This window comes from Saccopteryx bilineata, chromosome 7, assembly GCF_036850765.1.
Source record: "Saccopteryx bilineata isolate mSacBil1 chromosome 7, mSacBil1_pri_phased_curated, whole genome shotgun sequence".
NCBI classification, from domain to species: Eukaryota; Metazoa; Chordata; class Mammalia; order Chiroptera; family Emballonuridae; genus Saccopteryx; species Saccopteryx bilineata.
Genome location: NC_089496.1, coordinates 54189852 through 54202363, shown reverse-complemented (window position 1 = coordinate 54202363; position 12512 = coordinate 54189852). Strand labels below are relative to the sequence as shown.

Genomic DNA, 12512 nt, shown 5'->3' with positions numbered 1-12512 from the left:
AGGGGGCAGATTGACGTGGGCGCCCAACGGCTTTGGACGCCATTAATGGGCGGCTGAGAAAACAAATTAAAACAATTACACGTTTGCTCAGGCGATTCCAAAATGGTCTGAGTGGATTCGGGAGAATCTGGAGAAACTCGTTTTCATGTTGTGTTTGAATCGGCCGTGCAGATTTGCCCGGGCTTGTGAGCAGAGGGGGGTGCGCCCCGTAACGACCCAGGAGAGGGACGGGCTCTTCCCCATAAAAGAGAAGGGGCGTTGTGAGACTTAAAAGGGGCAGCGTGTTTTGATTGTCAGTTAAGGTAAACTGTAGGGTCCTTGAGGAAAAAAAACAATAAGTGGCCAGAGTGGATGAGCCCTCGTTGTCCAAGGATAATTAATATACAGATAACTGCCCATAAGACACTTGTCTGAATGTGTCACTCCGAGCTCGGTGCATGCCATCAACGTGGGTGAATCTCAGAAACAACGTGATGGGGAGTCACCCTCATGCAGAGGGGCACCGCTGCGTGGCCCCGTTAACATGGGTTCCAGACCCCGCAAGGCTGCGCAGAGCGGGGAGCCGGTCAGGGAACTGGTTCGCGGGGGCAGAGGCTGTCTGGCAGGGGGCGTGAAGAGCTCGCCAGGGTGAGGGGTCTGTGCCGTATCGCCAAAGTAAGGCAGGTTTCACACCTGTGCGCATTCGTGGAAAGTCACTGCAGTGTCACCCTTCGGGTTGGTGATGTCGCAGTGTGTGGCTGTCACCTGGCCCACACCTATGAACTCACACTGAGCTATGAATGTGGTGGCACACCTGGCGACATGTGCTGGTCTCTGTGCCTTCCTTGAAAACACATCGGCAGTGAGACGGGGAGGCGCGGGACAGAGCGAGCACCGCCAGGTGCCCGTGGCAGTGCGTCCGCGGGGGCGGCCCTCCCGGCTCTGCTCCGCGTGGACGGACGCGTCTTCCTCAGCAAAAGCGAGGACAGAGAGCCAGGTGCCGTGTGGGGCCTTCTTCCCGGGGGCCTGCTCTCGACTCGGTGGGGTTTGCCTTCGGGTTCGCGAGGGGTAGAGCAAAATCACGAGCACTCGGTAAGGAACTTGACACAAAGACTTCGTATTAAGTCTCTCTCCGAATAGATTGCTGAGAACACCTAATCCTAAGGGCGTGTGTTAAGGACATTCTTAGAGAATGTGTCCCTTTCTCTTTCTCTCTCTCTTTTTAATGAGCACTCAACAATGTCACTCTGCTTAATACTCGACGTTTGAGTAAGCCTACTGCAGATGCAGATGCTCCCGGTTCAGACAACACCGTGGGACAGGTCCCCCGATGTCTGTCTGTCCGGGTGCGTCTCGTGTGACATTACTGCTGTATTTTTCAGGAGTTCGTTTCACAACAGGAAGTTGAAGCTCTTGCATTCATCCAGCCTTCAAAACAGTTCCGGGAGGCGAATACTACTCTCGCCCTGTCCCTGCTGGAGGAAAAGTGATGCAGAGAGAGAGAGAGAGAGAGAGAGCGCGCCCCAAGGGGTCATTTGAGGTCACCTAGCAAGGAAGTGGCTGAACAAAGAGGTTCTCCTGGATGAATCAGAAAGCTCCCGCTCTCTCTGCAGCTTTGTGTTAAATCTGCCCGCAGGCTGGGGACCATTGTGTTTTCATCAGTGGACTGATTCAGGGGTCTGAGGTTTAAATTTGCTCGCTGCGTTCATTTCATAGCATGAAGGATTTGGTATAAAGATGCAACCAAGGTTATCCTTCACTCCAGCAAGAGAACTGGCTCACGGCATTCTGCCCCTCACCCTGGACGTCAGTCACTCTGACGCGCTTGTCTCCTTTTGGGGCACCTGGTAGGAGAAAGACTCCGAAGAAACAGCCTAACCCATGATTTTTGTACGTTAGTGATTTAACTCTGGAATAACTTGCCCTGTATACACTGAACCAGATAGATATATTTTCTTTTACCATTATATAAAAATAAATAATGGCCCCCATTTGGCCCGAAGCTTCCTTTATATGATATATATATATATATATATATATATATATATATATATATATATATAATTTATCTGTTTAGGTCTTTTTCCTCAAATAGAGATTTTCCAAAGTGGGCCCTGGCCAAAGTGGAATCATCATGACATGGAATTTAAGCATATTTACTTATTTATACGAGCTGTCCAGAGGGCTCCCAAATTTACACTGACGTCAGTAACGAGTGACATGGCTATTTACACTGACGTCAGTAACGAGTGACATGGCTAACAGCTTCCAACTATAGGATCTTTTTTATTTTATTTTATTTTTTCTGAATAGCAAAGCAGTTCATACTAATTAGAAAGACTCATGATGGTCTTCATCCAATGAATCTCTGGGGGCTCATTTACCCGTTTTGGACGAATGGATGCCCAAGCACAGTCTTCTTGAAATTATTATTTTTTTTCTATACTAAAACAGGCTAAGGTTCCATGGCATGTCTTCCTTTATTGCTGACCTAAGTTACTTCCCCCTTGATTGAAGAATCCACACCCTTGGGGTTCGTCCGAGAGAAACCGACAAGCTGAGACCCTTGCTGACTGGTCGTGAAAGCAGTTAGTTATCCCTCCGCGCTCTTCTGAAATGCGCTCCGGCCCGGAGCTCTGGCCGACACCGTTCACCCGGCTGGCGGTGAAGGCAGGGCGGATACTGGCGGCCACCGAGAACACCGCCAATCAGTTAGGCGGAAATTCAGAGAGAGCGCCGCCCACCCGTCAGCCGGGAGAGCCGTTTTTGTTTCAAGAGGTGCCAAGGGAGAGGTCCCACGTCCATGTCAACACCCTGGACCTGCCTCCGTGGTGGCAGCTTTAGAGGACCCGTGGATTGGGAAATGGGTCTGGCCCGGGCTGCCGGCCTTGCAGCCAACTGTGTACAGCAGTTCCGACTCGGGGCTGCAACCGAAGGGCCTGGCCCGGAGGGGGTGGGTCGCTCCGATGGGGAGGTCGGAGGCGTTCCGGAAAGCGCGCTGCCCCTGGAGCCTGCCGCGCGGGGGGCTCCACCTTGGCGACTGTCCGGGTTCCCATGTGAGAGTCCTCTCTCGCCCCCGAATCTGAATGACACCACAGAAGGGGAGAAGGTTGGGGGGGGGGATCCCCATAGAATTCAAGAGGAGGCGAAGATTGCGTCATCGCTAATGTGGGAGTAAACGCCCCGGGTTGATTAGGTGGTGTCTGGACACGACACCAAGAAACGGGGGCGGGCAGACAGACGATGCTCAATGCTCGTTGGGCAGTTCTATAAAAGAAGCCGATAAAAGAGCGATGTAAATGTAGGAAGGGGTCCCCGCAGAGAGCCCCCCCCCCCCCCCGCTGACCCTGGCCCCCGCAGTTCTGCTCAAGCACCTGGTACTGCTGTAGCCCTCCCTCTGCAGCCTCGGAAGAACCCGGCCGGTTCGGATCTCCCCTCCGAAGCCAGAGGCCATATGTCTTCACTCATACGATCATCTTGGTTCAAAGTCGAGACCCTTTACGAGCTGCCCCGCTTCCAAAGCCCCAGCACCTCTTTGTGTTTTGACGCTTGCCTAGACAAGCAGCGAGCGAGGCGTGTAAACAGGACGTGATGATCGTCCTCTCCTGGGCTTTGAAATACAGACGACCCCGTGTATTTCCAACAGCCTTTGTCCTCAGGATGTAGACGTTTACTTGTAGGAGGTTTGACACCTTCCAAGGTTAGGGCGTTGAGTCCGCCAAGGTTGTACCAGCAAGCCAGGCAATGGTACCCGGGCGGGCGGGCGGGATTCGTAGGGAGGGCAGAGAACAGCAGAGCTGTGGGTTTCTCAGCCACCGCGTCTGTTTTTCAGTGTATGTTTTCATATTCCTATTTACTAACTCTTACGTAATTAGACCTCTGGTTTATTCTTCGAGGCAGTAGTGGAGAAGAATATTTTTTCATCGCCAGCCGATTGGGGTTCTTTTAACTTACACTCTTAGTCACTGACTTTAGGCTGTCCCAGTGCTGTGATCAGAAAATACTTCCCAGCGTATGTTATGTGTGTAAATAGTCTTTGGACACACATGACGTAGCGTGCGTTCTTGTTCATTCTTCTAAAGTAAAAAGTTCATCGTACGATTAACTCAACGTTGTAATTATTTATATGCTCTATACTATATATTTGCTTTGCCTACTGATGTTTTTACAGACTGTTTTGTCTTAAAGACTTTTATAGAATTTCTGCTTGACTTTGAACATGTGTGCACAAGTTCCGTGCACGGCAGGGATGAGTGCGCCCTTTTATGGGCTGCACCTTATGAAACTTAAACACTCTCTGTCACACTTGCTTTGATCAGAATTAACACTGTCAGTCACTACGGCACACTGCATTAGTTTGTGAATATTGTTTTATTTTAGTTTTGCTACCTTACTGGGCATTTCATGGGATCTCTTCTTCTCCCCCACCCCCACCCCGCACCCCCCAGTTTGCCAAGGCACCAATAACAAGCTGACACAGCTGGGCACTTTCGAAGACCACTTCCTGAGCCTCCAGCGGATGCTGAACAACTGTGAGGTGGTCCTCGGGAATTTGGAGATCACCTACATGCAAAGGAACTATGACCTCTCCTTCTTGAAGGTCAGTGCGATGAATTTGACTGTCTTACCCAAATATAATAGACATAAACAGGTATAGAGAGAGGCCTTCGCAGAACTTATCTGCCTGGGCGTGTGTTGGCTTCCGCTAAGGAGGTTACCGGTCCTAGGGAACTTAAGGTGAAAGCGTTATGAGAAGGCCACTTTACCAGCCAGGGTGACATGTACATAGAAGAATATGAAAGAGAAACGGGCCAGGCTGGCATTCCACAGTCATCACAGACACCAATAGGAGTCTTCTAACCATGACTCCAGCCTGGTCTCCTGAGATACTGGCTCTTCATTTTTTTTTTTTTTAAAAAAGCTTTGCTTTGAAGCACTTGCCCATTTCCTTGGTGTAAATGCTCCCACCACGGTTGACTTCCAGCTATCAAGAGTTTAACAACCATTTCACAGACGTGCCAAATATTTCTCAGTTGGTTCTCACAAGCCAATAGGAGCCTAAGGCTTCAGAGTTGGACAGTCATTGAACTTTGGATGATTGGCCTTCTTCTTCTTCTTTTTCTCCTTCTCCTCCTTCTCCTCCTCCTCCTTCTCCTTCTTCTTCCTCTTCTTTCTTCTTCTTTCTTCCTCCTCCTCTTCTTCCTTCTTCTTCTTCTTCCTCCTCCTCCTCCTCCGCCTCTTCTCCTCCTCCTTCTTCTTCTGCTTCTTTTTTTTTTTGTATTTTTCTGAAGTTGGAAACGGGGAGGCAGTCAGACAGACTCCTGCATGCGCCCGACCGGGATCCACCCAGCATGCCCACCAGGGGGCGATGCTCTGCCCATCTGGGGTGTAGGTCTGCCGCAACCAGAGCCACTCTAGCGCCTGAGGCAGAGGCCGTGGAGCCATCCTCAGCGTCTGGGCCATCTTTGCTCCAATGGAGCCTTGGCTGTGGGAGGGGAAGAGAGAGACAGAGAGGAAGGAGAGGGGGAGGGGTGAAGAAGCAAATGGGCGCTTCTCCTGTGTGCCCTGGCCGGGAATCGAACCCGGGACTCCTGCACGCCAGGCAGACGCTTTACCACTGAGCCAACCAGCCAGGGCTTCTTCTGCTTCTTATTCTTCTTCCTCCTCCTCCTCCTCCTCTTCTTCTGTTCTTTTCCTTCTTCTTCTTCCTCTTCCTCCCCCTCCTCTCCTCCTCCTCCTCCTTCTTCTTCTCCTTCTTTTAAACGAGAACACAGACAAGTCACATACAAAATAAATTAATGCCACATTGCCATTTTCACCTGAGTGTGTTGAACAGCAAGTAAAACGAGACTCACTGCACTGCTAAATAGCCATTGCCCTTCATTGCCGCCAGCAGGCTCGAGCGAGGCACAGCGCAGGGACCACCGAGACCCCTGTCACCTCCCACACCCTCGCAGTCGCAGTCACCCGTGTGCTTTACGTCTGTCAACCACACGTGGGCGTGGTTCTGTCAGGTGTCCTGGGCTCCCTGGGCCCACGCCCCACCCTCGCGAGTCCCGCAGAGGAGAAACACACACGTCCCCATTTATCTCCTCAGACCATCCAGGAGGTCGCCGGCTACGTGCTCATCGCCCTCAACGTGGTGGAGAGGATTCCCCTGGAAAACCTGCAGATCATCCGGGGAAACGTCCTCTTCGAAAACACCCACGCCTTATCGGTCCTGTCCAACTACGGAGCGAACAAAACCGGCCTGCGGGAGCTGCCCATGAGGAACCTGCAGGGTGAGAGGCCGGGGCCCCGGGGAGACTGGCTGTCCCCTGCAGAGCGCGGCTCGGGTGGGACCCGGCCAACCCGCCCCTTCCCGACCGAACGCCACTCAGAGAGGGCGCTCACTCGTCCACGACAAAGGCAGCGTGTGCCGGCCGTGTGCAGGGTACAGCAGGTGGACGTTACTGGGGAGGACGGTGAACACAGAGACGGGGAGGGAAGATGGAAGTTGGGTACCGGTCACCCTGTGTTCCTGGAAAAACATCTGGGGAGTCAGTAAGAAATGGGACAGGCTCTGGGAAGAAGAGACAGTGTGACCAGACGTCTTGTGCCGAGGGAGTGAGCAATTGCCAGTCTCTTCACCTGGGCCTCGACCCCTCGTGGAGACTGTTCGCAGAGGAAGGGCGTTCTGCGGGAAGCTATGTTTATGTTCGGGTGAGGAATGAAGGCGTTCCAGGGGGAGACTGGATTTTTGTGACTAGGACAGCGTGAGGGTCCTGTGACAGGGACCTCTGCAAGGTGACTGACGAGATAGGAAGTTGATGGTTGGTTTTTTTTTTCCAAATCGAAGATAAGGATGACTGCGCCCTCGCTATGTGGCAGGTGTGGTGGCGGGCACGGTCAGTCGGTCACTTCAGTGAATGCTACAGCCTTTCTTCACAGCCCCAGCTCCACCTCTCACCAGGCAGACACCCTGGAGGTGTTTGCTCTGTGTCCCAGCGTCCTCCTCTGCAGAAATATGGTTAAGGGTGGTCATTCTCCCTCGGGCCGTTGAGAGAAACCCCATGAATGACTGCAGAGAAAGCACTTAGGTTCCATTTCCGTTCTTAGCATTATTTTTGTTGTTGGTAGTGACGTCGTATAAACTCCAGGTAACATTATTAAGCAATTCTTGGGTGTGAGTTATTTGTCAGGTGTTAAATATCGTTACTGATGGCTAGCCCAGGGCCTGCCCCACGTGAGCAGTCATGAAACGCTGGAAGTACACATAGAAGAAGGGCCGCCCCCCCAGTCACCTCCTTCTCTTCTCTGATGCCAGGCGAGGCCCCCAGATCTCTGCGCCTTGCCGCTTCCCTTTCCCTCACACGTGCCGATGGCTGGTGTCCTGTCGGGCCCCACCTCAGCCTTCCCTCTGGGCACCCCCGTCTGTCGCCCTAATTGTCACGGCAGCCTCGACGCCCCTGTTGGGCGTTTCTAGTTCTGAGCGGTCATCAGAGTCCTGTGCACCTGACTCTGCCCTGCCCGCCCTCCCTCCCATGTGCGTGCTTTCGTGTCACTGACCTGTTGTCACCTCTGCCTGTGAGCCCAGAGCTCCGCAGCCTGGCCCTTCCCAACCCCCTGGCCCGCCCTGGTGATTCTGTGAGTCTCCGCTCTCCGTCTGGTCTGCCTCAAGCCCACCCACTGTCCGTCCCTCTGTCTGCTCCTGTCCACGTCCCGGAAGTGTCCTTCTTTCCGACAGCCTCTGAGATCTTCTGGGGGGGGGGAGCCTTCCTTTTCCACATGGGGACTTGGTGCACAGGGCACCCCCATGCCCTGCCCGTGGGGTGTCGGGCACTATGGCTGTACCTGCATTTACAATACAGTCCCAGGGCCGCGGCGAGGATACACAGCACCTAAACCACGTGCCGTGTCCTCCAGTGAGCATGTGCTCGCCACCTGCGTGCCGTCTCCCAGGCCTGTCGGTCCTCGGTGAGAAGTCCACCGAGCCACCTCACCCTAGTGGGCCCCACGACACTCTCCACAGTGTTCTGTGCGCACAGGTCACTCAGCGAAGGTGACGTCTCGCGTCACGGGTGCCGACCCCACGACCCTCTCCACAGTGTTCTGTGCGCACAGGTCACTCAGCGAAGGTGACATCTCATGTCACGGATGCCGCCCTGTCCCCTCGCCCTGGCTCAATGTTCCGTGATCCCCCTAATTCTTCACGCCCCGGCCCTCCTCCCCTGGAAAGAGCCGCTCAGTCCGCTACGCCTTTGTGCCCCTGGTGTGCGTCCCGCCCCGTCCCTCCTCCCCTGGAAACAGCCGCTCCGTCTGCTACGCCTTTGCGCCCCTGGTGTGCGTCCTGCCCCGTCCCTCCTCCCCTGGAAACAGCCGCTCCCTGGTGTGCGTCCCGCCCAGTCCCTCCTCCCCTGGAAACAGCCGCTCCGTCCGCTACGCCTTTGCGCCCCTGGTGTGCGTCCCGTCCCGTCCCTCCTCCCCTGGAAACAGCCGCTCCGTCCGCTACGCCTTTGTGCCCCTGGTGTGCGTCCCGCCCCGTCCCTCCTCCCCTGGAAACAGCCGCTCCGTCTGCTACGCCTTTGCGCCCCTGGTGTGCGTCCTGCCCCGTCCCTCCTCCCCTGGAAACAGCCGCTCCCTGGTGTGCGTCCCGCCCAGTCCCTCCTCCCCTGGAAACAGCCGCTCCGTCCGCTACGCCTTTGCGCCCCTGGTGTGCGTCCCGTCCCGTCCCGTCCTCACACACACAGTCTTCTCGGTCCTGGTCACCCTCGCACCCCTTTCTCCACGGAGAGGCTCCGCAGGCTCCCAGAGCGTCAGCGCCCGCCCCAGGCGTTCCGTCATCGATGCTGTGTCCGCCGACTCACGCATCCGCCTCCTCACACCCCATCATTCTCCATTCTGGTAGCACATTGTCCCAAAGTCCAGTTCAGGGGAACTCCAGACCCCCCCACAGCCCTGTCCTTGACATGTCCTCCACCTGCGCCCCCCCCACTGAAGTTCTGTGGGGGGGGGTGTCTCCTGGCGCATTGCCAGCTTCCTAGCAGGACGCGGCGGGAACAGAGGGCATGCCTCACGCCTGCCAGGTGAGAGGGGCGCGTGGGGCACGGGCGCGGTGCTCACGGGGCTCCTCTTGCACGCAGAGATCCTGCAGGGCGCCGTGCGCTTCAACAACAACCCCGCCCTCTGCAACATGGAGACCGTCCAGTGGCAGGACATCGTGGACGGCAGCTTCCTGAGCAACATGTCGATGGACTTTCAGAACCACTCCGGCACCTGTGAGTGCCCCACAGACGCCTGCCCCCGCCTCCCGGGCTGGGAGGGGGGTGGTGAGGGGGGGCCCAGCATCGCGGTAGTGCCCTCCACCCCAGGGGGGCGGTCATACACACTGTCCGTCCTCATCACGACGGGCTGTCCTGGTTCCACCCCCACTTGGTGTACGTGCCATCGGCCCCTCAGTTGGAAATCCGAATTCTGCCCGGGACAAAATTCTTTCTGACTGTGGGAGACTTGCGGACACCCACTAATGCCTTTCAAGTTGTCGTGTCTCCGCAGTGACGGACAGCTGTGGGGCTGACCTCGTCTCACCAGATCTGGGGGGTGGGGGGGTCGGCCCGCCCTCCGTCTGCAGCTAGAACACTGTGGCCTTCAGACGGCGCAGTGCTGAGAAAGAGAAAAATACAGATAACGGGAATGGACGCCGTTGCAGCTGCAATTTGTGGCTGTCAGTGATGAAGGCTGTGAAAATGGACTGGTCAGTTAGAAGAAGTGTCCGTGGGCAGCAGCTTGCTAGTTCACAGTGGAGGCTTCAGACCGTCCCCAAAGCGAGGCGGCACACAGTGGACGCTTCACCCTCTGAACGGGAGCTTGTGCCTCTCTCTGGCTAAGAGCCCAGGGGCTTTTATTTACAAGACCCCAACTCCCCAGGACGACTGACCCACAGCCGGTCCCTCGCGACTGGACGTAGGAAGTCCGTCCTGGGCACATGCCGGCCCCACCGGGGTAGATCCTCTTAACGTTACTGTGAGAGATGCTGGGACGCTCTCCAAGCCCAAAGCAAAGTTGAGGTCTGGACCTCGCAGCCCGTGTAAATCCCAGTTTTGCGGCCTGCGACACACCGGTCATCCCTCCCGGCCTCAGTTTCCAAGGCTGAGTCCACCCGAGTATGTGGTTCAGCTTTTCTGTGCTGGCTGTTTTCTGAGGCGAGTCTAGGAGGTCATCTTCCCGGCAGACCGACCGGGAGTAGGAGATTGGGGGGCTCTTTCTTGTTCCCGCGCTCCCCGGCTCGGGAAGGGCGTCGTCCACGCGTCCTCCCTCTGCCCTTTCACCACGACACGAATTTAACTGCCGTCTTCATATCTCAGGTCAAAAGTGTGACCCCAGCTGTCCCCACGGAAGCTGCTGGGGGTCAGGGAAGGAGAACTGTCAGAAACGTAAGTCCGTGAGGGGACCTCAAATGGGTGCCCCCTCCTCCCACACACATAGCTGCTTCTGATGGGCTCTCCTTCGGAAGCTCCTGAAAGCACCGTGTGTGTGTGTGTGTGTGTGTGTGTGTGTGTGTGTGAGTGACAGAGACAGAGAGAGGGACAGACAGGGACAGACAAAACAGGAAGGGAGAGAGATGAGAGGCATCAGTTCTTCGTTGCAGCACCTTAGTTGTTCATGGATTGCTTTCTCACATGTGCCTTGACCAGGGAGTCTATAGCAGAGCAAGTGACCCCTTGCTCAAGCCAGTGACCTTGAGCTCAAGCTGGTGAGCCTTGCTCAAACCAGATGAGCCCTCCTGGGTCCTCCACGTCCCAGTCCAACGCTCTATGCATTGCGCCACTGCCTGGTCAGGCCCAAAAGCACTCTTGATTAAATGGCCAGACATCTGCAGTCCTATGAGTGACAGGCCTGCAACTCTCCCTGCCAGCGGTCATTCCAGCGGGAGCTATTTGGGGCACTTGAGCCGCTCGGTCATAAACAAGTGACCGTCAGCCACCGGGTGCCAGCTGTGCCCTCGGAACGGTGCGCTGGGCGGGTCTCCCTGGGAACGGTGCGCTGGGCGGGTCTCCCTGGGAACGGTGCGCTGGGCGGGTCTCCCCGGGAACGGTGCGCTGGGCGGGTCTCCCTGGGAACGGTAGGCTTGTCTGCCCACCCTTTCCCCCTTGCTGTGGGACCCCGCTATGTAGAAGCACCACCCACTTTTTCCGAGAGGGTCTTTCTGCGAGAATCTCAGTACAAGAGCACAGGCGGCCAAGGAAGCTGGGGACAAGACACGGCAGGCTAACAGCTGGCCGCCCCTGCACAGGCCACGTGACTGTGACGTCCTGCTAGACATTGCTGCCTGGCTGGCATCTGTGTCATTTCTGTATGCTTTCCTATCCCCCCAAAACTCAGTTCTAACGAGTACCTAATTATTGAGCAGGTCTACACGTCCAGACTTCTATCTGGTCAGTTCTGCTAAGTGATTAAAACCAAACGGGAGAAACAGAGGCACCCCCAAGGAGAGCCCTGGCTGGATTTAATCCGGGGGAACCCGGACGCAGTCTGGGGACTGGAACGAGCCCCGGGATCTCGAAGTCCCTCCCTCGGATCACTTCTCACGCCCCGTTTGTGAGGGCTCTGGGCGGTCCCTGGGATGTGACCTTTCCACCCTCCCGGCTCTTCCGCTCACACATCCATCTGCCCCCTTTCCAGTGACCAAGATCATCTGTGCCCAGCAGTGTTCCGGGCGCTGCCGGGGCAAGTCCCCCAGCGACTGCTGCCACAACCAGTGCGCCGCGGGCTGCACGGGTCCCCGCGAGAGCGACTGCCTGGTAAGACCCGCCTCCCGCAGCCTCCTGAGGGGCTCCAGCCCGCAGGTGCCGGGCACCGCCCCCCAACCCAGCGGCTCCGTGTGGCTGGGTGGGAGGGACGTCCCCACTGGCTTTGGGGACTTGGGCAAATCCTCTGCCCGTTCTGGCCTCGGCTTCCTCACCTGACACTGATGGGTAACAGAATACCTCTGCACCACGTGGTCTGAGTGACCTCACGTCCGTGGCCTCCGTTCCGAGGCCCTGGGCACAGAATGGGCTCTGAATACGGACCGCGAGTGGGTCCGCACGACGGGCTCCTCTGGGGTGGCAGCCCCGTCCCCGTCTTGTGTGATGTCCCCCGAGTATATTATCTTATATGTCCCCCATGTCTATGTTTATAAATGGATATTTTTTTTAATACAGGTCTGCCGCAAGTTCCGGGACGAAGCCACCTGCAAGGACACCTGCCCGCCCCTCATGCTGTACAACCCCACCACCTACCAGATGGACGTCAACCCCGAGGGGAAGTACAGCTTTGGTGCCACCTGCGTGAAGAAATGTCCCCGTGAGTGCCCCCCACGGGGACCCTGCCATCCTCGGGCGTCGGTTTCCCCGGGTGTTTCCCGTTGGGCCCTCGAGCCCCCATCGCGCACGCGGGCCGTCTTTGGTCACCGCGCTCGCCTCGTGCTCTTTGGTCACCGCGCTCGCCTCATGCTCTTTGGTCACCGCGCTCACCTCGTGCTCTTTGGTCACCGCGCTCGCCTCGTGCTCTTT

General features: G+C 56.3%; 1 protein-coding gene across 6 annotated transcripts in view; it reads left to right on the top strand.

Moving 5' to 3' along the window:
• The window catches only part of EGFR (epidermal growth factor receptor), a 157976-nt gene that overhangs the window by 104362 nt on the left and 41102 nt on the right, over positions 1-12512 (top strand). For 5 of the 6 annotated variants that reach the window (XM_066238471.1, XM_066238472.1, XM_066238470.1 and 2 more), the window contains 6 exons: positions 4428-4579; positions 6077-6260; positions 9102-9236; positions 10323-10391; positions 11641-11759; positions 12162-12303. In XM_066238471.1, coding sequence (XP_066094568.1) covers positions 4428-4579; positions 6077-6260; positions 9102-9236; positions 10323-10391; positions 11641-11759; positions 12162-12303 — 801 coding nt within the window. Of the gene's footprint in view, positions 1-4427; positions 4580-6076; positions 6261-9101; positions 9237-10322; positions 10392-11640; positions 11760-12161; positions 12304-12512 lie in introns of those variants that run through there. The other variant, XM_066238467.1, reaches the window with a different exon arrangement.